Source organism: Lissotriton helveticus, chromosome 6 (genome assembly GCF_964261635.1).
Source record: "Lissotriton helveticus chromosome 6, aLisHel1.1, whole genome shotgun sequence".
Classification (NCBI taxonomy): domain Eukaryota; kingdom Metazoa; phylum Chordata; class Amphibia; order Caudata; family Salamandridae; genus Lissotriton; species Lissotriton helveticus.
In genome coordinates this window covers 255427617-255450768 of record NC_136067.1, presented here as the reverse complement: position 1 = coordinate 255450768, position 23152 = coordinate 255427617, and the positions used below count along the sequence as shown (strand labels likewise).

General features: G+C 43.5%; 1 protein-coding gene across 6 annotated transcripts in view; it reads right to left on the bottom strand.

The window, feature by feature from the left end:
* Nucleotides 1–4021: 4021 nt before the first annotated feature.
* ITSN2 (intersectin 2) overlaps nucleotides 4022–23152 on the bottom strand; it is a 1402222-nt gene continuing 1383091 nt past the window's right edge. For all 6 annotated transcript variants that reach the window (XM_078647702.1, XM_078647699.1, XM_078647703.1 and 3 more), the window contains 3 exons: nucleotides 12835–12918; nucleotides 11580–11753; nucleotides 4022–5043 (listed from right to left, as the gene is read on the bottom strand). In XM_078647702.1, coding sequence (XP_078503828.1) covers nucleotides 4886–5043; nucleotides 11580–11753; nucleotides 12835–12918 — 416 coding nt within the window. In that variant the 3' untranslated portion in view covers nucleotides 4022–4885. The remainder of the gene's footprint in view (nucleotides 5044–11579; nucleotides 11754–12834; nucleotides 12919–23152) is intronic.

Here is a 23152-nt window from a genome sequence, read left to right as displayed (position 1 = left end):
AAACAAAAACGTCTTAATACACCGATATAATCTGATGTATTAAGGTGAAACAGTTCTGCATGTTAATGAAGCACACTTTTTTGAGGAGACCTTATCATTTTTTATATGTTTGTTGCAAGAGATCTTTAAAAATGAAAGTGTTCCTAAAGTTAAGTGATGCAGGAAACCCAAGTTACTTCCTTCCTTTACTTTCAATTAACCTGAAAACAAATGCTTGCCCTTTTATTTAAAACCTTTTTAATGTTAGCGCTGATTTGAGTAAATAGTAACCCAGTGCTGCTGTTGACCAGAGGTCGGCATCTAAAGGTCAGGAGGGCCACATGTGCCCCCCGGGCCATACTTGGAGTATCACTGACATAGATGATGGTGATCCCATGGGATCTGATGATGTTAGCTAGAGAACTCATGTACATGTTGAAATGTGTTGGGCTAAGTGACGATCCCTGTGGGACTCCGCAGATGAGGACCATGGGTTCTGATGTGAAGGTCATGAGCCTGACTTGTTGTGTTCTTCCAGAGAGGAAGGAAGCTACCCATTAAATGCTGGTCCTTGTATTCCTGCTGTGTGTAGTCTTGCAATAGGTGTGTGGTGGGAGACGGTGTTGAAAGTGGCAGAGAGGTTGAGGTGGATGAGGGCATCAGTCGGTACAAGGTCGGGAATGGCGTATATGACGTTTGGTGGGATGAGGGCTGTTTCGGTGCTGTGGTTGTTTTGGAATCCTGATTGTGAGTTGTGTTGTCCAGGAGTTAGTGGCATTCTAGGTGGTCAGAGAGTTCTGTTGATTGTTTTCTTGATAACTTTGACTTGAAAGGGGAGCAGCAAAATAGGTCGGTAGTTGCTGAAACAGTCAATGTGGGCTGAAGGTTTTTTTGAGGAGGGCAGTAACTTTGTAGTGTATCCAGCTATATGGGAGGGTGGCTGTCTTGAGGGAGGTGGTGATGATGGAGGTGAGTACAACACTGATCGTGGCTCTTCCCAGGTTGCAGATATGGTGGGAGGAGGCGTCTGTGGGCACCAGTGTGGACTGTCTTCTTTATTGCTGCAGGGTCCTCAATGGATAGAGGGTTCTAGGCTGTCAGCTGGTGGTCTTTGCTTGATGAGGTTAACATGCTGGGAAGGACAATGGGGGTGGCTGGGATAGAAGTTGCTGTAGATATTGGTAATTTTTTCATGGAATAAGTCGAAGAAGTTGTTGCAGAGTTCTTGTGTCGGGGTGTAGGTTTGGTTGATGAAATCCTTGATGATGGTGAAATGTTCCTTGCAGTTGTTGGAGCTAGATTCAATTCTCAGGGTCAGTCATTTTTCTTGGTCTCTTTTACTTGATGGTGATAGTGTCTAAATGTGGCCTTGTAGATGTGTCTTTTGGTGGTTCAACATTTCCTTTCAAGTTGTTTGCAAACTCTCTTCAACTCTCTGAAGTCAACGCTGTACCAACTAGATTATTTGTAGGATCTTTTGGGTTTGGTGTTTTTCAGGGGCGTCAGGGTATTGGCGCAGGTGGTGATCCAGTTGTTGAAATTGTTTGTGTCGTTGATGAGGTCGTTGGTGGGGTCTGGGTGGTGTAGCAGGAAAGCGTTGAGCCATTCAGTTTCTGTAACTTTCTTTTAGCAGTGGCGTGGGGTGTTGCTCCGTATGTGTGGTTGGTAGTCATGTTATGTGGAAGTGGAGGATGGAGTGACCGTCCATGTGAGTGGAATGATGTGGGTGACTTTAACCTTGTTGCTGGAAGAGATGATCGGGTCCGGAATGTGTCAGACGATTTGGGTAGGGCGTAGTATCAGCTGGGAGAGGCCGATATTCTGTAGACTTTCGAGCAAGCCGTGAGTCATCGAGATGAAAGTTGAGATCGCCTAGGAGTATGAAATCTTTGTTGCCCATGGCAAGAGGTTGGTGAGCAGTTTGCCTAAGTGGGTGTGAGGTTCTGGGGGCCGGTATGCGAGGGTGCATTTGACAGTGGTTTTACTATCTGTCAGAAGCTTGAAGTGCATGTGTTCCATAGAAATGGCATCTGGGTCAGTGTAAGAGGTACAGTTGATGGTGTCTTTGTGGATGATGGCATGTCCTCCTTTTGGTTTATGGGGTGGGTTCTAGCGCAGGATTTGGAATCCAAAAGGGATGGCTGAGGCAATGTCCAGCGCCGATGTAGGATTGAGTCTGGTTTCAGTGAGGAAAAGGAGATCTGGCGCGTTGGAGTCAATGAGGTCCCAAATGTCGGTGGAGTGCTTGCCAAGTGGGCTTGTTCGGAGGAGCATGCATGTGATCGGCTCCTGAGTTCTAATTTGGTGTGATGTGTGTGTGGGCAAATGGAGCAGGTGTTTGGAGCCATGTGAAGTGGCAATGAAAGCAGGTAATGGGGCCCACCGAGGACAGAGGTGTGGCTCTGCAGCAGCATTTGTGGTGGCATCCAGGGTTGAGCAGGCGGAGCTTGTCAGGGATGTGGCTCCAGGAGGCATTTGGACCAGAGCTCCTGGCGCAGTCCATGCCATCACAATGTATTTTTATTTCATAGGAGGAGAACAGCTCAGACTATCTCACTGAGGGTGTTATAGGACAACAAGACTCTTTTTTGGAGATTTTGAAAGATAAGCGGTAAGAGGCAGGGGACACGGGGAGCATTTGAGGGTGAGGATGCCAGAAGCCATGGATTTTCTCAAGCAAAAGACACACAATTGATGGACGGAATGCAGAATAAATCAAAACATTCACCCCAAGTCAAGAGATCTGGGCTAAACCCATCATTCTTTTGCTCACCATGCAACCCCAGTTTAGACCAGGCCATATGCAAATCAGTCTTGACCCTGTGCCTCATGGGCACAGATCGCTGTACTGGGGTGAATGTATGACATTGTTCTGCATTCTGTCCATCAATAGTTCTTTTTGCATTTGTCACCCTGAGTGGGATGGGTATGCTCAGACGTGAGTCCCGTGCTCTCCATGCCACTGGAATCAAGTTATCCTGGCTGAAGAGGGGTGAAACCCCGAAATCGGTCCTAGGATGCTTGTTTCAAGTCCAGGGAGGACCTGGCCTGGCAGTTCGGGCTGGACTGTTCCCATTGGACGCAGGGTCAAGACTGATTTACAAATGGTTGGGAACAAACTGGAAAGGCATGGTGAGCAAAAAAACGATGGATTTAGGCCCAGATCTCTGTACCAGGGTGAATGTATGACATTGTTCTGCATTCTGTCCATCAATAGTTCATTTTTCATGGATCTTCTCAAAGCATTTATTGAGCAGGGGAACGCTGGGAAAGTAACCAGTGGGAAAGGCCATATTTTGTATTGGACACCATTGACACCTGTTCCCTTCCTCGGCTTGTAGATTAGATGGGAATTCACGTGAGTCACTATACAGAACATAACACTGTACATGTGTAGGTATTTACACAGGGCGTTTTCCACGGTTGGTTTCGCAGTGACACTATTTTAATCAAGGATGTCACTTGGCGAACCTGTCGGTGGAAAACAACCCTGTTGTTGATACCTAACAGTCCAAATTTCTTTATGTTCCTCCAATTAGTGTTATACCTAGGTTCTTTCTAATGTTTAAGATTGCCCAGCACCTGATACAGCATTTTTAATCTGAAGCCTTCCCGTTTATTAAATGGTCAAACTTGAGAACTATATGATTTGATGGTGGTCAGTTATTATATAAATTGCATAATTAGCGGACCCTTTGAGAATGACTCATCATCTACTTCCCCTCCACACCAAAGAACCAGGCATTCTTCCAGTTCTCAGTTATGCGTAGCAATAGAAAGCAGGCTCCACATATCAAGCTAGAAGAACATGTCCACCCCAACACCAGACCTAAATAAACAAGAGTTTTTGTTTCAGCTTTCTTAGGGTGGATGTTTTCCATATCCTTTTTCAAATGTAGTGCACATCACTTGTTATAAAATGTAGCAGGTGTACCAAACGTGTGTGTGTGTTTTATTATGCATCTATATTGAGCACAGACGGACTTAGAGCTGTGAAAGAGTCTCCCCCAAATACAAGCCAATAAAGCATCAGTAGAAACAGTAGAAAGACAAAGCTTTATATTTTACTCATTCTGTACATGGTGACAATGACAAAGCTGAAGGATGCATGTCATGCACTAAAATCCGCATCAATAGTGATATATTACACGCATATTTACAATTGGAAACACATTTCAAAAATACCCTTCCACGTTTTGTAAGTCAAAATATAAAAACAGAGTTAGTTCCATTTCTTGTCGAGCATAACATAATTCGGAAACAGGCTCTCTTGGCATAAAATAAGCTCTAACTGAAGACTGAACTGAAAGTATAACTAAAAAAAACCTGAATTCAAACATATTCAGTGTTAATCTGGCGAACTAGAGCTGATTTTTTAAAGATTAATTTACAGTAATTATCTGAGACGCTTGTCAAGTGCTAAGGCATCAGCATATTAGACTTCTATAAATAACATCCTGAGATAGTAAAGGTTCCAGTGGATACTAGACTTCATCATTCACATGTAGTGGCCTGAACCGCAGGACTCAGCCACTCCTCAGTGTGTACACAGCAAAGTGCTAATAGGTCAAACAAAATTCTGCTCCAAATTCCATAATCAAAACTCTGTAGCTTTGGAGACCAAAGGGAAAACTTGGCATCGGTGTGCAGCTACATAAACGTCAGGATTCTTCATTACAAGGCACTGTCCAATGGAATCTTGCCTACAGCGTGGATCGCTCACATTTGCATAGACGGCTAGCAAGTTAGTGTGCAGCAGTTAGGCAGAGGTGAATTCAAAGACGAACAAGGCAGTGCATACTTCAGCTCAATAAGCTGTCCAGGGAATGAGGGCTGAGAATCATTCCTGATTTCAGTTTAACAAATGTTAGTAGGGTTCCTTATTCCCTCTGCGACATTGGCTCCTTCAGATGAGTGTCTTCTGCTCAAAGAGCTGGAGGTCGAACCGCACAAAGACTTCCCCCGTTGGCACCTCGTGCAGAAGCAGACGCTTTGTCGTTGGGCCCTTGCTTTCCTGTTCTGTACGGATTTTTGCGACGGGGACTTCGGTGCGGCCTAAGAAATCTGTTGAGGTAATCAGAAGACATTCACATTAGCATTTCTACAGCACAGCAGAAGCAACACTTCCCTTAGATACCTAGTTACAAGGACAGCCTGAACTAATCAAAAAGGCTGCCCTAAGGCTACCGTGCTTGAAAAGATCATTAGGTCGAGGTAGACAGCACAGCTGTCTCTTTGAGACCTGCTGTAATCGGTCTTTGAAAGCAAAAGACACACAGGTGATGGGGAGAATGCAGAGCAAATCAAACATTCTCACCCAGTCAATAGATCTGGGTTAAATCCATCATTCTTTTGCTCACCACAACACACCAGTTTAGACCCAGCCATATGCAAATCAGTCTTGACCCTGTGCCTCATGGGAATAGTCCAGCCCGAACTGCCAAGCCAGATCCTTCCTGGACCGGAAACAAGCATCCTGGGACCAGTTCGGGGACTCACCCCTCAATATAAGCAAATGCTCTGTTCTTGTACAGTGTGGTGGCATCACAATGATTACTGAGGTCCTCGACTGTTACATGGACAAAGGTATACTGATTTCTTTGTCTTTTGTTTTAGATTAAAAAAATAAATAAACTATTAACAAATTAACAAAGAAAAACATCAGGTGATTTTGGAAGTTTTTTTACTGGTCAATGATACAGTCTCACTTGTACAGAATAATAAAAACAATATAAAAGTTATGGGTCACGGGGATTCATGTGCCTCCACCTCTACTCGTCGCGCCGGGTGCATACAAATCTCTCCACGATAACTATTCCAGGCCCCCCCAGACCTTTCCCCATTTCTCGGGACACCCCCTGGCTACATATACTGACTTCTACCTGAACATGCACCAGTCCAAGTCTTCCACCCATTTCTAAACCCGGGGCGGCTGACTGGCTCCCCATAGCTGAGCGATGTTTTGTTTCGCTATCATACACGCCAGCGTTACCCATTGTTTCCCATATACATTCAAGTCTGTGGGTTCCCAAACATTCAGTATGCACCTCCGGCTGTATTTCCACACCCAAAGCATCGGGTATCTCGTCATGAATCTTCGTCCAATATTCCTGCACTTCCGCCAGTGCCACAAAATATGCATAAAGGTGCCGAGCTCTCCACACCCCCTCCGGCACGCCCCACTCGACCCATTCGTACCAGACGAGGCCCCGTAACATATGAACTATGTAAGATCTTCAATTGCACTAGCCTAAGTCTCATCTGAATCGCAACCACCCTCGGGGAGGAGATCGCCTCCGTCCAGTCTTAGTCATCCAGCTCCACCCCATCAGTACTCCATTGTGTTCTGATAAGCTCCAGCGGGTCCTCCATATGGTTGATAAGCTTTTTGTATATTAAAGAGATAGTCTTCTCGGGGAGGTGCCCGTCCAACACTCGATCCTCTAGAGGAGAGGCCTCGGGGAGCGTGGTGTCTCTAGGTATGTGTGTGAGGAGAGCATGTCTAATCTGGAGGTAACGGTAGTGTTCACTATCGTGAAGGCTGTATTGTTGCTTGAGAGAGTCAAATGTATGCATTGTGTCCCTTCCCCACACGTCTTTGATCTGCGTGATCCCTATGAGATCCCACTTGTCGAATCCCTTGGACTTCCACAAACTCGTTTCTCCGAATTCCATAAGGGGGTGGCTAAGGTAAGCTTCCCCTCCCAGTTAAGATATCTATTGGCTGCGTGCCACGCATGGACGACATGCGCCGTTGGACCCGCTAGGGAAAACCGTCGAGGCCTGGCATACAGCGCCCTGGTGAAATCACCACCTGCCAACGGTCCATGGCATACCCCGGATCCCCTGGGGGTCCGTACACTACATGGTTCACCGCCGCCAGCTGAGAAGCCCAATAGTATTTCTGTAGATCTGGCAGTCCAATCCCTCCGCGTACCAGGGAGAGTGAGTTTAGAGAATGCTATGCGGGGTCTACCGTCCCAGAGAACCTTCCTCTGGTGGGCCTCTATTTCTTTGAAATAGGATGCCGGTACCGGGTCCATTGTATTCTGGAGTACATATAAAAATCAGGGAAGGGCCATCATCTTCAATAGAACTGCTCTACCCAAAAGTGAGAGCGGAAGAGCCTTCCAGCGTTACCGATTTCTTTTTAAAACTAAAACATTTTGTATTGCGTTTTGCTGTAGATTAGAAAACTGAATGCAGAGTAAAACCTATATTAGTACCTTACATAATAGCAGTGGCAGTGAAAGTTGAATCCATACTCCTAGTTCCAAACTTTCACTGAGTTATCTTCCCAATCTTCCCCTCTCCCACCTCCTCCCCAAACGTTCCAGACCTTTAATGTATACTCAACGTTTTCTGAGAGTCGTAGTCTCCTTAAGATTTCATTAATTGCTATTTCTTATTAGGGATCTCATCGATGTTATGTGTGATGTGATCAGACCAGTTTACCCATGTATTTTCTTTAGCATGAGCTTGGAGGCCTTGGGTCTTTATAATTCCTAATACAGAAGTAGGTTTAGTGCCTTTCGGTGAGACTGGTATGTCAGAAATGGCTCTACCACTGTTAGATAACATCTATGCTTCATCCAAACATATGACTAGCTAATTTTTCCACAGCCTTTATATTGCAAATCCATGTATGCTAGTGCGTGATGGGCGCAAGAGCTTTTTTCATCCACTGTGTTGCTAATGTAACTTTCGCTGCCCGCAAGCAATTCCATGGCAGTACCCTATCTGCTCGGTCTTATATTGCAAATTGTGCATTCGGGCCCCTATTAGAAGAGTTGAAATTAATGTAATTTGGCGGGGTAAAGATGGCAATCGGTATAGTAATTATAATGTGATTCCCTTCCCAATGTACTATTGCATGTGATATTTAGACCTCTCCAAATATTCATCCATTAAGCTTGATTACCACTCAGTTTTCTCTCTGTGAGGTTCCTCCATTTCTCTTAATGAACATTATGTGTAGGTGCAGATACTTCCGCAAGGAGTTTGTATAACGTTGAGATTATTCCTTTTAAATGAGTGGTTTGCAGTGCCAATTATTTTTTTTACTGGTGACATCCTAAAAAGACAAGCTAAAGGCAAGGTTGATGAACTTGTCTTATTGACTCTCACAGTGTTTCCAATGCCTGTTGGTAACTGATGGCTAGGAGAGGAATACCATGTCTGGCACTGGGCATTCTCTGGTGAGAGATAATCTAGGCATGTGCAACCCTAGAGTTTAACCACACATTGGACAGCCTGGTATTCTTCCACACCTGGGGTCTCTCTTAGTGATGAATGAGGAGCTACAGATAGTAGTGTAGTGCCTTGAGGTCTGGAAATATCCTTCTATGTATGTCATGAATGGGCAATGTCCTCAGAATACACTCATTGTGATGAAGTGAACCTGGATGTACGTTGATAATATCTTCAAGTGCATGAGTCTTGGCAAAGATCACTTTGATACTGAAAAAGTCCTTAATGTTGAATGGGTCGTCAACGTTGGTCCTTCTATAATGCCTCACAGTGACGAAGAGCGACTAAAACAAAAATGTCTATGATCAAACTCTGACATCACTTGGCAAGAGCACTCCTTCATTTTTGAGAGAAGAACACTTTATGCATAATGTCTACAGTCTACCATATCACTTTCTGAAGCTGCTGCACACCTGGAACCATGTTTGTGTATGTACTTTCTTTTTTCCTTTATAAAGTAATTAGAAAAAGCTGAATCACCCATTTATTATTTCTAATTACAAATAGATTATATTTAACAGAAACATATATTTTGTTAATGTTCATACTTAAGTAGTCATAAAGCTATCTATAAAAGGAGTAGCAAGCAAGAGGTCATGAGGTGTAGTGCTGGGGAGTTGCGAATGAACCTCTATGGTGGTCAAATGTATTGTCTAAGCTTCTGCCCCCCAAGACTACTCCACCTTTCAACTACATCGATCCCAGTGGCTTTTGAAATCTTGTCTCTCTTATTTATGTGGTGGCCGCAGGACTGGCCAGCTCCTTCTAGCGAGTCAGATGGCAAATATGGCTTGGGCTAATGCCACAAAGTCTATGGGATGGCAGGACAAGCCCTCCGAAGATTGGAGCTGGCTACCTGAATGCAACAAGTTTAAGGGCTTTCGAGCATGGGATTTGATCGCAATTTCTAAGCTAGGGGACCTCATAGAGCATGGTGATATGGTACCATTCTCCTCCCTCCAATGTGATTATGACATGCAGGACAATCAATTCCTTAAACATGCACAAATATGAAATGCATGGAGGGCAGAGGGACTTCCGGGGGAGGGTATCCTGGAATTTGCACAGTTGGAAAGGAGGCTATTAATGGAAGACCTTGGGAGAGGCACGATTTCCTCTACCTACAAGACCCTTATTAAAAATAAGCCAGATAATCTGAAAGGCCTGCGGGAGAAATGGATGGTTGATGGGGGAAACATGGAAGATATTGATTGGGATGCGGCCTTGATGAAACCTAAGGAGGTCGCAACTAAATCACGACTCAGGCTTGTCCAGTTTAAGATCATTCAACTAACCTACTACGATAGGCGTAGCTTCCATGTAATGGAGAGGGTCCCCGAACCGAATTGCCTGAGATGCAGTGATGTTAAGGGTTCCTTCTTCCACACAATTTGGAGTTGTCCTCGTATACATGATTACTGGAGAGCCATTTTTTTTAGAACTTAATGCCATATTTTTGATATCCCTTTCTTTTGACCTGAAGTTCCTTATTATGGGTATCCCCAACGATATTGACTTGCCCCGGGCCCACTTACTGTTCTGTAGCTTCAGCTTAGTGGTGGCGAAGAGGGATGTGGCTTGCCAATAGGGATCGTGAGACTGCCCCACGTTACAGGAGTGGAAAGCGGAATGGATATGTATATGATGGCTGAGAAGGTCATATACTGCAAAGAGGTACTAGAAGAAGAAACAATAGATTGAGAGGGACGGAGAGACAGCCATTGGGTTTATGTCCGTCGTTCTATCTGTCCGCGGTTTGATGTGCACTTTCATCATTATGCTACTGCCAGGCCTTGTCGGAGTTCGGCAGGGGAATAAGGGGGAGGTGGGGGTTGTACATTGGAATTGTTTTATACATGCAGATCATAAGAATGTTTGTATTCTCCTGGGGACCAAGAGGGGGAATGATTCCAAGGAATTGTTTTCAATCAATAATTATTGCATGCGTGCGCTGCAGAAGGATATGTAAGACATACGATCTATTGTTTTGTATAATGACTTATTGAACTGAAGGCTGGATGACTGTAACCAATGTTATTTATGTTATGTTTGTTTTAGAAAATGACAATAACATTTTTTTTTAAAAAATAATGTGGCAGTTTAGGCTGGACTGTTCCTACTGGAACAGGGTCAAGACTGATTTGTAAATGGGTCTAATATGATGTGGCATGGTGGGCAAAAGAACGATGGGTCGGAATGCTACCGCGAGCGATTGCCAGTGATTAGACATATTGCAAGCATCCTCCCATTCACATTTTATGTCTTTTATGTCACCTATCTTTATCCTCATAAATGGAATCAAATGCGTTTGTGTTCCCTCCAGCAATATTGGTTTTCAATTGTACCAAATCAATTGCCGTCTTATTTATAAATGTATTAGATCATTCAATGGAAAGATTTTTTTTTAAATCTTGCTAGTGATGGTTTACTTTTACTGGTTTAAAATGGGGAAGTATTGTTGGACTGCAAGCAATACTGTGATACATATCTATACGGCAGTTTTTTTTTTAGCCTCCTGCTCCTGTGGTTGTAGGCGAATGGCTGTGTTCAGGTGTGACAGCACCGTTCGATTTAATCAATAAAAAGATTTGATCCATAAAATGTGGAAGTAGTACAGAATAAACTAAGATTGCAATTGCCTGCACTGTACTGCTCATGTTTAAGATCTCAAACATGTATTATTAGTTTATCCAAATTTAAAACGGTTTTCACTGATATCTGAAGGATACACTTTTAGATTACAGTGTAAAAAATGTACAGGAAGCACTTCAGTTTGTACTGCCTGCTCTCACAATAATGAATGGTTATTGGGTGTTAAAATATGTAAAGCAATTTTCAGAATTGTATTTATGATTTTTTATGTATAATGTAATTAATGATGCCATACATATAGATATAATAATACAAAAAAAAGAATGTTTGTATTCTTGTGGGCTTTTTTGTCCAAGTGATGCTATTTTTTCAAAAACTTCAAGCATTTGTTAGCATGCTGAATACTTCTTGGCTGAACACTTCCATAATTGTTAGACATTCATATGGTATGCTTTAAATCCTTTAGTAAAAGTGACTCCCTACTCTTAGCACATCACAAATCGTGTTATCTCAAAGCCTCTTTCAATTAGTTGAAACAACATGCTAATCCAAAATTCTATGTACAAACTTTGCAGTAAGGATACACATTGCATCTGGGAAGAAAATTTGCTTGCCTTATTGTTATTTTTTGCCTAATTCTATAGTGACTGTTTCTCCAACAGCACTGTAATGTCTTTCAAAAGTTATATCCATGTTAGTGTGGACGAGACATTTAAACAATCTATATATATATATATATTACAGCTACATTATCTTACCATCAGGAGAGAACTGGTCCCGGTCATATACTGTGATACACAGCACATCCTGGTAAAGGTCCTTTATGAAGAACTGGCAATTAAAGTTCCACTTTGGACTCAAGGTGTCCTGCAACGTTCTCGTTGTGTAGCTCTGGGATCCCATGCTGATTTCACAGTATGGGTTGCTCTTCCCTAGAATTAAGAAATCACGGGCATTTTAAAGGAAATTTATATAATGTCCGATGTTCAAATTACTCTGTCTATCCTTTATTCAAGCAGTCTCTCAACAATGATTCCTCCAGCACCATGCCACCAAACTCACCACATACATGCCATGAAAATCTATCATCTAACTAGGCCTTCCTCGTCCTCTTGGCTGCCTAAGACACAACTGTCTTTAGAACACTGCTGTGCTGTCTCTGATCGAGGCATCACTTTTACTCATCTGTTTGCCAGATTTACTAATCCTAATCCATTCATTGAATTTCCTAATGCTGCATTGTCCAAGACACTGCTGAAGGATCACAAAGCCCTTGCATTTTTTTCTCTCTCACAGTTTTGGTCTGCTAAAAACATTACAAGAAATTAATATCCTAAAATTATACTCAATGTCTTAGAATGAATGCCCATCATCCCCTGGAACTCTGTGTTACATTAAAATCTATCACATGAATATATTACGCCACAATATATTTCCTGGAAGCTGTACTGAGCTATTTTTATGTGGTTCATTCATTTGTCAAGATAATATTTTTCGTCTTGTGCTAGACGTTATTTCTAGTGGATCTAGGAGTGCTGTTCCCGTTTTCTCCCTTTTTCAACATTTGATCCTTTTATGGAAAAGACTTTTGATTTTGTTACTTCTTTCCATCTCACTGCTTTACTGGTAGTTTACCTTTTTCATCTGACTTTACTTACTATTCTATGTTTGATGTTAATTAGGATTGTCATACCAAGTGAGTTAAAAATTGAAGTTTCTACCTTTGGAAAATGTCGCCTTTTCTCACCTTCTATTACACCCAGATGTAAAGCAACCACTCGTTTTCAAACACCTTCACTCTAAGGCTTCTTAACGACATTTCATTTTTTAAATTTTTATACAACTGCTTTTCCATACTTGCTCTCTGGACTGACAAATACCACAGTTTTGTTCACTGTATCAAGAAGACTCAGTTTTCTCTTCTTACCTACATGACACTACAGCTATAAAATCAAGGTGATACTGATGTAACTTTTCCAGAATATACTACACAAAAAAAATCACAGTTTTTACCGTTGGGTTTGCAGCCTTTCAACTCAGTTGCTTCATTGATATGCACCATCAGCCGCCCGATTCCAGAAGACTTCATGGAGCGGGCTGGAAAGAAAAAGTTAAAAAGTTGTTGTAGTGCCTACTACAGGAAGAGAAGTTTACATAGGTGGAGATGTTACTTTTGCTGCTGATATTTCTGATGGATAGTGTTTTCTTAGCACAGGCTGGGCTTATGCAATCATTTTTCCTCCTTCTCCTGCTGAGAGTTCTATACATTGCATGAATGTCATGCAAGGTCAGGCAACCACAAACTTGAACAATTCCCTCAGACAGTCCCCATGCCTGTGGCTGCAGTTCTTAGGCACATACTGCCACAGAGGATGCAAAGATTTATTAAATGTATAGAGTGGATTAGGAGGAATCTGTAGAAGGAAACATTATCCATCATAATCTAGGACAGTCTAGCCTTCTTGAGTCTATACAGTGACCAGAATGAGCTATGTAGCACTCTGAAGCAGGAACATTTCAAGCCGCCTTCCCCGCAGTCTTTCCAGTATCTTTAAATTTTCTTTGTCTTTGGTGTAAAATTTCATGATTACACACACATTAGTATTCAGACTTACGAACAACTAAGAGCGTGATCAAACACAACTCTCTGCTTGGAAACAAAAGTACATGATTGAGAATCGGCTAAGACAGAACTCTTGTTAACTGCTTCCATCAACAAATTGCTAAAAAAAGCAAAAAACCCAACAAGAAATTGTACTAGCACATTTTGCTAGCAGAGTATTTTTTTTTGGCTCAAAAGATAGTCAATAAGCGTTATCTTTATGTCATTTCCCTTTGGCCTTGCTTGTTTACATTGTGTTACATTCAACATTCTACGTCACAATGTTTGGATTGCGTATGGCAGTACTTAAGCGATAATTATAGGGCCATAATGGCCAAAATATTGCAATATGTTTGTGTGTCCAGCAGAGAAACAATTCCAGAAATTAAATTTTTTGTCAAACAATGCTGTTAGATAAATTGCAAACATCCATCAGAGAAATCGCAAACATCCGTCATCGTGAAAATATCTAGCTGGTTCTCATTTGCTTATACTTGCTACCTGTAAAATAAATTGTAATTTGTGCTTTAAAATGTTCACGATTATTACAAAAAACATTTTAATAAAACCCCGGGTAATCGAAAGTCAGAAAAAATACTCTCCAACTAGACAGTTAGCTTGAAATAGAGAGACAGAAATTTAAGGTGAAGCGCATTCTATATTTTCAGAAGAGTTAACAGAATTCTTAATTACCTTAAAAGATTTCTGAAGGATACAAAATAAAAAGACTCCTTTTCTGAGCTATCAACGCATTTTGCCTGGTCCTGGGTGGGCTAAAATAGCATTTTAAGAGAATATGTGTTAAGATTCTCATGCAGATAAATCATACAACTGAAGACCAGTCGGTCCATGTTGGAAAGATTGTAGTAAATACGTAGGTATGTACGTATGTAGAAGCTGCACAAGGCAAAATAGTCAAAAGGCAACAAAGCACTTTAGACGGTCAAAGGTAAAGGTAAGGTCAGTAAGCTATTGGAAGCGGGGTTCTGAGTTGGACTTTTAACTTCATCATAATATAGTATTAGTCTTTCCTAAACAGGCGCAGTGTCAGGGTAGTCCTGATGGATACAGGGAAGTTGTTCCAGATCCCGTGCATCTAAATGAATGAGGTCCATTGCTTTGATCTTTCTTTTCTGAACGTTTTCCCTACTAGTCTGATGGTGTCCTGGCTGCGGACGTGCAGAGAGCCACCGGAGGTGGTGATCTTACCTGCCAGATCGGCAGTGATGCCGGTCATAATGGCTTTGTAGATGATGCCGCTGGTTTTGAAGATGGTGTGGGTAGCAAGATGAATCAGTGGAGTTCAATTTGGGTGGGGTAATGTGGACATAATTCTTCAGGCCTTTAATTGACCATGCTGCAGGGTTTAGAATAATCTCACAGGGGGCAGTGTGAAGTCCAGAGAAGTGAAGAACAGCATTGTGATCATTCAGATGTGAGAGAAAGAGAGCTCGGACAGCAGTTCTGAAGTTGCTTTGCAGGACAACTGTTTCACTGTCGTCAGTAGATATAGCTGTAAGGCCATCTGGGGATGGAGTTTCATGTCCAGGGTGATCCCAGTGACTTGGCACTGGATAAAAGAGGGGGTTCAAGTTCATGTCGTGAAGCCGCATTTGGACTAGTTGTTTCATGTAGTTGAATACTACCTTGATGGGGTTGAGCTTCAGGTATGTATTGGGCATCCGTATTGGATGAGAGGCAGGCATGTATGAAGCACTGAATGCCTGAAGCAGAAAACACCATCAGTAGAGTTGTGTGCCGTTGGCGTAACACTAACATTTGATGCTATTATTGTAGTGTGTTTATCTAGGGACCTGTATCGATACTCCAATTTCTGACCCTTGTCCGGTTATCACTAATATCCATACAACGGCACAGAAACCCGTTTCATAAATTAGTCATAGCGCAAGCTGTCACATTAAGCAAGCACTATTCTTCCAGCCCCCTAGAAAGCACACCTAGTTCTCTAAACAAACCAAGCCTCCAGCAAACCTGGGAAATCCCCGCTGCTATTGTTTTGATTTCGTTCGAGAACTCCTGTAAAGAATGTAAGAACGACCAGTTCTTAATGACATCCTTATTGACGTCTTATGTCCATCCTTACGTCAAACCCGGCACCTCTCAGGTATAAATATACCGACGCTGCCCTAAGTAAACACACGGTGGTGATGAACTTGGAGCAGCGACTACTTGCCGGAGAGCCCAGCTGATGCGAGAGCCCACGGACGCTGCCCCTCCCTTTTTGACGCGCTGAGGAAAAACGCTGCCTTTCCTCTTGCCGAGGAATCCAGCCTCCAGCGTTTCCAGCCCACCTTTGCGGGTGACTGGGATACCGAGTCCTGAGAAAGAGATACCAGCCCTCCTGCCTTCTAAATCCAGGTACTGAACTGACTAACCCCTTACAGAGAATTCTTGAATCAGACTCTTGGCAAAACAAACTTAAATTAAACTGCTACTTACTTACTCCCTCCCATGTATTAGGCTTAGGTCAGGTACACCGGGGTAGGCGTAGTTAGAAGCACCAGTTGAGTACGATTAGTCAATGTATATATGTATGTATATCTTTTATTCATTTTAAAGTATCATATGGCTAAGAAACCATATCAATGCTTTTACAGTATTATTTTATGATCCTGCTTTTACTGTATGCACTTTACTTAACTATAAGTATTGCAATTGTAGCGATTCATTTCTCTTGTATGAGAACAGAGACTGATCAATAAATAACACCTTTTATTGAACACGCCCGTCTCTTCTTTTCTCTACAATCTGGTGAAACTAAGTACGCACGTATTGACTGAGTAAAATAGCTGTCTTTTGTTTTCACACGACTCTAGAGATATACTCCTGATCAGGAAGAGCAAAGTTGTCATGTTCTATGGTTGTCAGAAACTAAATCCCTTCTTGTCTATCCAGGGAGGTTAAACTCCTCCTCGCCTATTCGAGAAAGTTTCTAGTGAACTCTGAGCTAGCTGGCACACAAAACTTAAGTCTAATATCGTCAGTAGAAGACCTAGCTCTGTCCTACGTCTATACTATTGAAGATATTATTTCAATGCGCAGAGCCTATTGGGATAATAGGAACTACACTACATGGCGCCCAACGTTTGGTAAGGCGATAAATCTAACGCAAGGCATTAGAGTAACTCAGTCGTGCTTTTTCACACAGACCCTTTCTCCCATAAATACTCCAAAGACGTCTGGAGTGGGTCAAAGGTTAAAAATCCGCCAAACTTAGTAGGAGGAGACTCCTATGTATGTTTTTTGGTTTATTCAACGTTGAAGGATACAGTGTTCCAAAATATTGTGCACCTAATCTTTGTTTCCTTGAAAACCTGATCTGCAACAAAAACCTTTCTATCAGTAAAAATGTCAGAAACTGAAGAAGAGAGGGAGACAGCTAGAATAGCAGCTCAACTCCTAGCGGATGACACAAGTCTCCTACAACAGGACCCGGATGCAAAACTCATCCCGGTCAGCATAAGAAAAACTATAACACTTAAACTTATAGAAAACGGACTAACACCAAGAGGTGGTACAGTCATATTCGTAATTGAGGCACACGAATATCGGCAGACAGAGGTATTCTATTCATGGATAAACTTTCCAGCAGCAAACGCTGTCACAAAAGAGTTCCACTATTACAAAATAGAGGAACCACCGGATGAGTACACTTCTTTCGAGGAGGTGGAAATCCCATTAAAATACCAAGAGCACCTGCTCTGGTTTAAAGGTGCCCTAAAAAATAATGATCACATCACCAGGCTCGGTCCACTAGGTAGACCAGGAGCAACGTGGCCGGTTCTAGCCAGCTACACACCACATCCAGACATTGAAAAAATGTCAATACCAGAACTTTTAGCACAGCTAAAACAACTGATTAAAATACACAGTCAATTAGTCCAATATGTAATGCGGACTTCAACAGTCCAACCAGCTATTAAAATTCCACAGCTGACCCCTCATCAGGGGAACACAAATAAAATCACACCACAGAACATACAGTCCTGTCTAGGCAAAGTACCCATTAAACGGGAACAAATTCCATTCTGGTTAGCACAAAAAATCACTCAAATAGAGGCGGTATTTCCGGATACTACCCCTACTGAGAAACACAGAATTCTGACTATCTGTCTTCCAATGGGGATCGCACCACATGTGGAGGACTGTGACACTTGGGGCACAGTCTTTGCTTCCATTTACACAAAAACACATGGTGTTCCGTCCATGGCGGTAATACCAGATGTGCTAAAACAGATTAAAAATGAATACGGTCCAGAACCTGCTTTAACTCTGGGTATGAAATTACTGAAAGACTTCAAGCAGGTCTCAGCTTTATTGTTATCCAACATAAAAGGAGAAGCAGCATCTGTAGCGATCCGCCAGAAGTTGAAAGAAACAGATATAGCAGAACAACCATTTGAACTTGCCAGAATCATAGAAAAATCCTATGAAGAACTAGGAAGAGATAGTTTGGGTGGGAAACCAGTGAAACCCCAACTAACTGAAAATCCTGAAAAGGTATTTATTAAAAATAATCTAACAGCTCCAAAAAAGAACTGGGATGGAAATAAACAGTCCACTCCCAAAGAAAAAAGATTCCAGTCCAGAGGAAGGTCTCCTCGGCGGAGAGAAAGATCTCCGGACCAAGGACACAAGTCTCCCCAGAGGGAGCCCTCTGAGAAAAAATACAACCTTAAAATAGGGATAATTTGAAGAAACCTGATAGATATCAAGATATTGATACACGTCCCTCTCGATCTTTTCAGACTTCCTCACAGAAATCGGAAAGAAGAGGACGGTCAGAACAAAAGGAAAGGCACTTCAAGTCCAAAGACAAGGAACCTGCTCATCAAAGTAAAAAATTACAATTTCCTAAAAAGAAGGTAGCCAGTATTAAAGTAATCAAACATGCCGAGGATCCTGAGGACACAGCTGAAAAACGGAGAGTGGGCACAGACAATGCTAGACAGCGCAGCAGAAGTGAGCATAGCTCGCAAGATGAATCATCTGGAGACAGTGGACACGAATGAATACATTCAGGTGGAAACTGCAGACACCAGAGTTAGCAAACCTCATAAAATATACGAAATAACATTGCGTATAGAGGGAGATAAGACTAGGAAAATAAGGGGTCTATTTTGGGATAATCTCTCCAAAGGCTATGACATCCTTTTAGCTGAAAAAGACTGGCCACCGGAGTTTGTCAGGGAGTGCCCTCATGGCGAAGAAATGATTATGCCTGCCTTCTCAAATCACATTCCAATTCATAAAAAATATACACTTGCAAGAAAGTGGGCAGTAGCCCAAGCTCCTGCATTATATAAAAACCATGTAGGATGGGATGAGGACTCACCTCCTCACAAAATCCAGTTAAAATCACAACCAACTGCACAGAGGCAGTACCCAATTAAGCAAGAAGCTAAAAAACAGGTCAGGGAGATCTTAGATCAACTTGAATACCAGGGGGTGATTGAAACTTGCACCTCACAAATGAACAATCCTTTGTTTCCTGTCTCCAAACCAGATGATTCATATCGTCTAGTTTTGGACTACAGACACCTAAACTCATGTTGCAAAACTTTTGCAGTACAAAACTCACACAGTGCAGCACTAATGAATAGCATAGTGCGCCAAAAATATAAAACAACATTAGACATCTCTAATGGATTCTTTTGTCAAAATATAGCACCTGAAAGCAGATATTTGACCGCTTTCTCAATCAATGGCTCGCAGAAATTTCTGTCGTTTGCCACAGGGGTTCAAGAACAGCCCAGGATTATTCTCAGCGAGAGTAACAGAGTTACTACAAATGTATGATGATGAGGCATTATCTTATGTCGATGACATCTATCTAACAGATGATGACTTGGATACTCACTTGAAAAGAGTGAACACCATAATACTTGGGTTCGCAGCAGAGGGTTACAAATTCAACTTCAAAAAGTCAAGAATTGCCCATCTGACTGTCCTGTTTTTAGGATATGAATTATCAAGTGAAGGCAAAAGCCTGGCTGACAATTTTTTAGAGAAATGCGCTGTAATCCAAGCACCAAGAACGCTGAAAAACTTACAATCAATTCTAGGTTTCCTGAATTTCCTGAATTTCGGAAGAACTTACATTCTAAAATATGCAGAGAGAGTTAAACCTCTCTATGACCTAATAAAACCAGATTTTAAAGGAATCAATTGGACTCAAAAACACACAGAGATTTTGAGATCATTGCAAACAGACATGTTAGCTAAAACAAAATTGCAAACACGCGATAACACACGCAACCTTGTAATCCGGGTCATCCCAGGAAGATGCGGATTCACATACCTGACCTCTAAGTAGGGAGAAACGGTACCAATAGCATACAAATCACATTTGCACACAGAAGCTGAAAAAACATTCAGCATTAAGGAAAACATTGTTTATGCGGTTCAAACCGCTGTAGCAAGAGAAAGATACCAAGCTGACGGCAGACGGATTACAGTCAGAACAGCAGAATCAGCCTTTGAGGCATTAACAAGCCCATGTAATTTACCTACTATGGCATTAAATCCAAAATGGATACAATGGGAAAATTCTCTTGCAACAGACAAAGTGAAATACTATTTTGACCCGGAAATGAAAAAATAAAAAAATATAGAATATGAAAGAGAATACCCTCTGCCAATCGACATTCTGCCCATACGACAATACGCCTGTGTAATATACACAGACGGACATGCACAACCCTCAGTTTGGGGAAAACTAGCCTATAACGCCACATGCGAGATTGTAAAAAACGTGTGGCGCGGAGGTAAATTGAGACCTCTGGTAACAAAATCACACTCGGTAGAACATAATTCAGAACAACAAACTGAAATAATAGCGTTAAAAATGGCGCTAGATGGAGGAGGAGCTTGGCGGGCATCCGAGATGGCCGCTTGAGCACAGCGCTCTCCGGACCCTCGCCGCTCCCGACATTTTATCCTGGCTGAATCCTGATTTCTTGCAAGAATTCGTGTAGGGGACGCTTGGCTGATTACCCTGGCACTTTTCAGGAATCGATTTGGATCTCGTATTCCTGAGTTATGGTGCTCTGAACTTTTGGGCTCCGCCCTTGAGGTGCGCCCGGGACGGGGTGCGGTACTGTAGCCGTCCTGCAATTGAACAACAACGGCAGGAGATCTGGCCTTGTGGGTCCCCCCTTCCTAGGTTTCGGTTTCGATTCTGTTCCGACTTGGGCCACGGCTGTGGATGTCGTGTTGCGACTGAGACTTGGAGGCGGATCGGCTGTTGGGCTTTCATGTGACCTATTTGCTGGTTTGGCGACCTCCACCCGAGTTGTGCCCCCCTTTTTATGTACTTTTGATCCTGTACTTTGGGTGTCGGGCCCGTCGAACCTGGTGGCTCGTCCTGTGACGCATCTTCAAAATGGCGGGCAGAGGGGACAGAGAGACGCGCAAGACGAAAACACCTCTGCGCGGAGCTCCAGTTCAATCGAATGTCATGGACCGTTATACCCATTCTAAGGGGTCCCCCGGAGCTGCCCTGCCTGGTTCTAGTATTGCGTCCGAACGAATTTTGGAAGAATCGGCGGAGCCCTCCTTACAGGATATCATGGGCGCCATCTCGGGTGTGAGAGAATCCATCGGCCTACAGTACGAGGCCTTGGCCCACAAACTTGACACCGTGGCTATTGAGGTGAATCTGATTCGTGCTGATCTCGGCAAGACGAATGAGAGGGTACAATCACTGGATATTAAATCCTCTAGCCTTACGAATGACGTCTCAGAGCTCCAAACTGAGATTGGAAATCTCCGTCGGGGGAATGACTTCATGACCCGTCGCCTGGAGGACTTTGAAAATAGGGCGCGTCGCTGCAATGTTCGCCTGGTTGGTGTACCGGAAAACCCTGAACCCCACTCGGTGGATCTCCTGGTTGAGGATCTGGTCTTGAACCATTTGGCCCCTTCTGGTCTCACAAAATTTTTCACGGTGGAACGTGCACATCGTGTTCCAGGGGGCAAAGTCAAGCCGGGAGCCCCGCCGAGACCCATTGTAGCGAAGCTTTTTCATTATAGAGACCGGGACGCTATCCTGCAGGCCTCGCGGGTGAAGGGCCCGGTGGCCTTTGAGAACGCTACGGTGAACTTTTACCCGGACTTTTCCCAACAGGTTCAGAGACAACGTATGGAGTTTCGTGGTGCCAAGAAACGTCTCCGGGATCGGGGCCTACGTTACGCCATGCTCTTTCCCACTAGACTCCGGGTTGAATACAATGAACGTACCCTTTTCTTTGATCGGCCAGATGCTGTTAATGACTGGCTGGACTCATTGCCTGACCGTCCTCCTGAGACGGACTCCGCCGCTCACCCTGGCGGTGCCGAAGGTGGTGTGGAGATCTAACTGTTCGGCTCTTATGTCTTATTTTGAATACATTCTCAGGGGTGTTGGCCGGCGTCCCTCTACATTGCGATCATTCTGTCTTTTCGTTTGTTATTTTTGTTCTTGCTGAGGTCGGGGGGTGGATGGAACGGAGACCTTTCCTCCTCCGGGGTCTTTGTGTAGAATAGGGGTTCTTGGGCGACAGGCACACTGCAGGTTGGGGTGGCTCTTTAGCTTTTTGCAGGGGTGCAGGGTGGGGGGTGTTTCTCTTCAGTTTGGGGGAGGGGGGTTGGGAAGTTTTTTCTTTTCTGTGTGTTGTTTTCAAGGCGATTTGCTCCTGTGTTTGCTGCTGTTTCTGATGTCTAGCTCATGGACGAGGGGTCTTGGCTCGGGTGGTTGGGATGGGGGGTAGGGGGTTGAAATTTCTTTCCTGGAACGTTAATGGCCTGGGTGATCGTATTAAGCGCAGTGTGGTCTTAAAATGTATTCGACGTTTGTCACCGGACATTGTTTTCATGCAAGAAACCCATTTGATTGGTAATGTTTGTTATGCGATGAATAGATGGGGCTACCGCCTTGTGGCGCACTCAGGGTTTACCTCCGGATCTAGGGGTGTGGGTATTCTTGTTCGATCCTCCCTCCCCTTGGCTATTGATGAGGTGATTCATGATGACCGTGGGAGATATACTGTCCTGGTGGGTAGATATGAAGGCCGCACCCTATCTCTCTTCAATGTTTATGTTCCCCCGGGTTTGCAGGCCTCTACTTTTACTGACTTGGGCCGTGTTCTGTTGGATCTCCCTGATAGCACTCTCTTTCTTGCCGGTGATTTTAATTCGGTGCTTTCCGGCCTTCACGATCGCCATCCCCCTAGAGATACCCCGCAGGCTCAGCAGTGGTTGGGTGGGTTTTTAGATACCTTTGGCCTTGTGGACTGCTGGCGACTGTTGCATCCTACTCAACTCCAATACACCTTCCATTCTGGGGCCCATGGCAGTCTGTCCCGGCTGGATTATTTCCTGATGCCCGCAGCCCAATCATCGGCGGTTCGTGAGATTTTACACTTGCCGAGGGGTATTTCTGATCACTCGCCGCTCTGGCTTCGTTTTGAGGTTGGGGTAGAGGCGGCGGGCCGAGTGGCTCCCATTAACCCTTGGTATCTTTCCTCCCCTGAGACTCGTACCCTCTTGCTCAAGTCCATGGATTCATATTTCCTGGAAAATGAGGGGTCGGTCTCTTCGGCTGTGTCCCTGTGGGAGGCTTTTAAAACCGTGATTCGTGGACAGGCCCTTTCCTTGATTGTTGAAGCTAAGAGGGCAGGGAGGAAGGAGGTGGTGGAACTTGAGGGGGAGATCTCTGCTTTGGAGGAC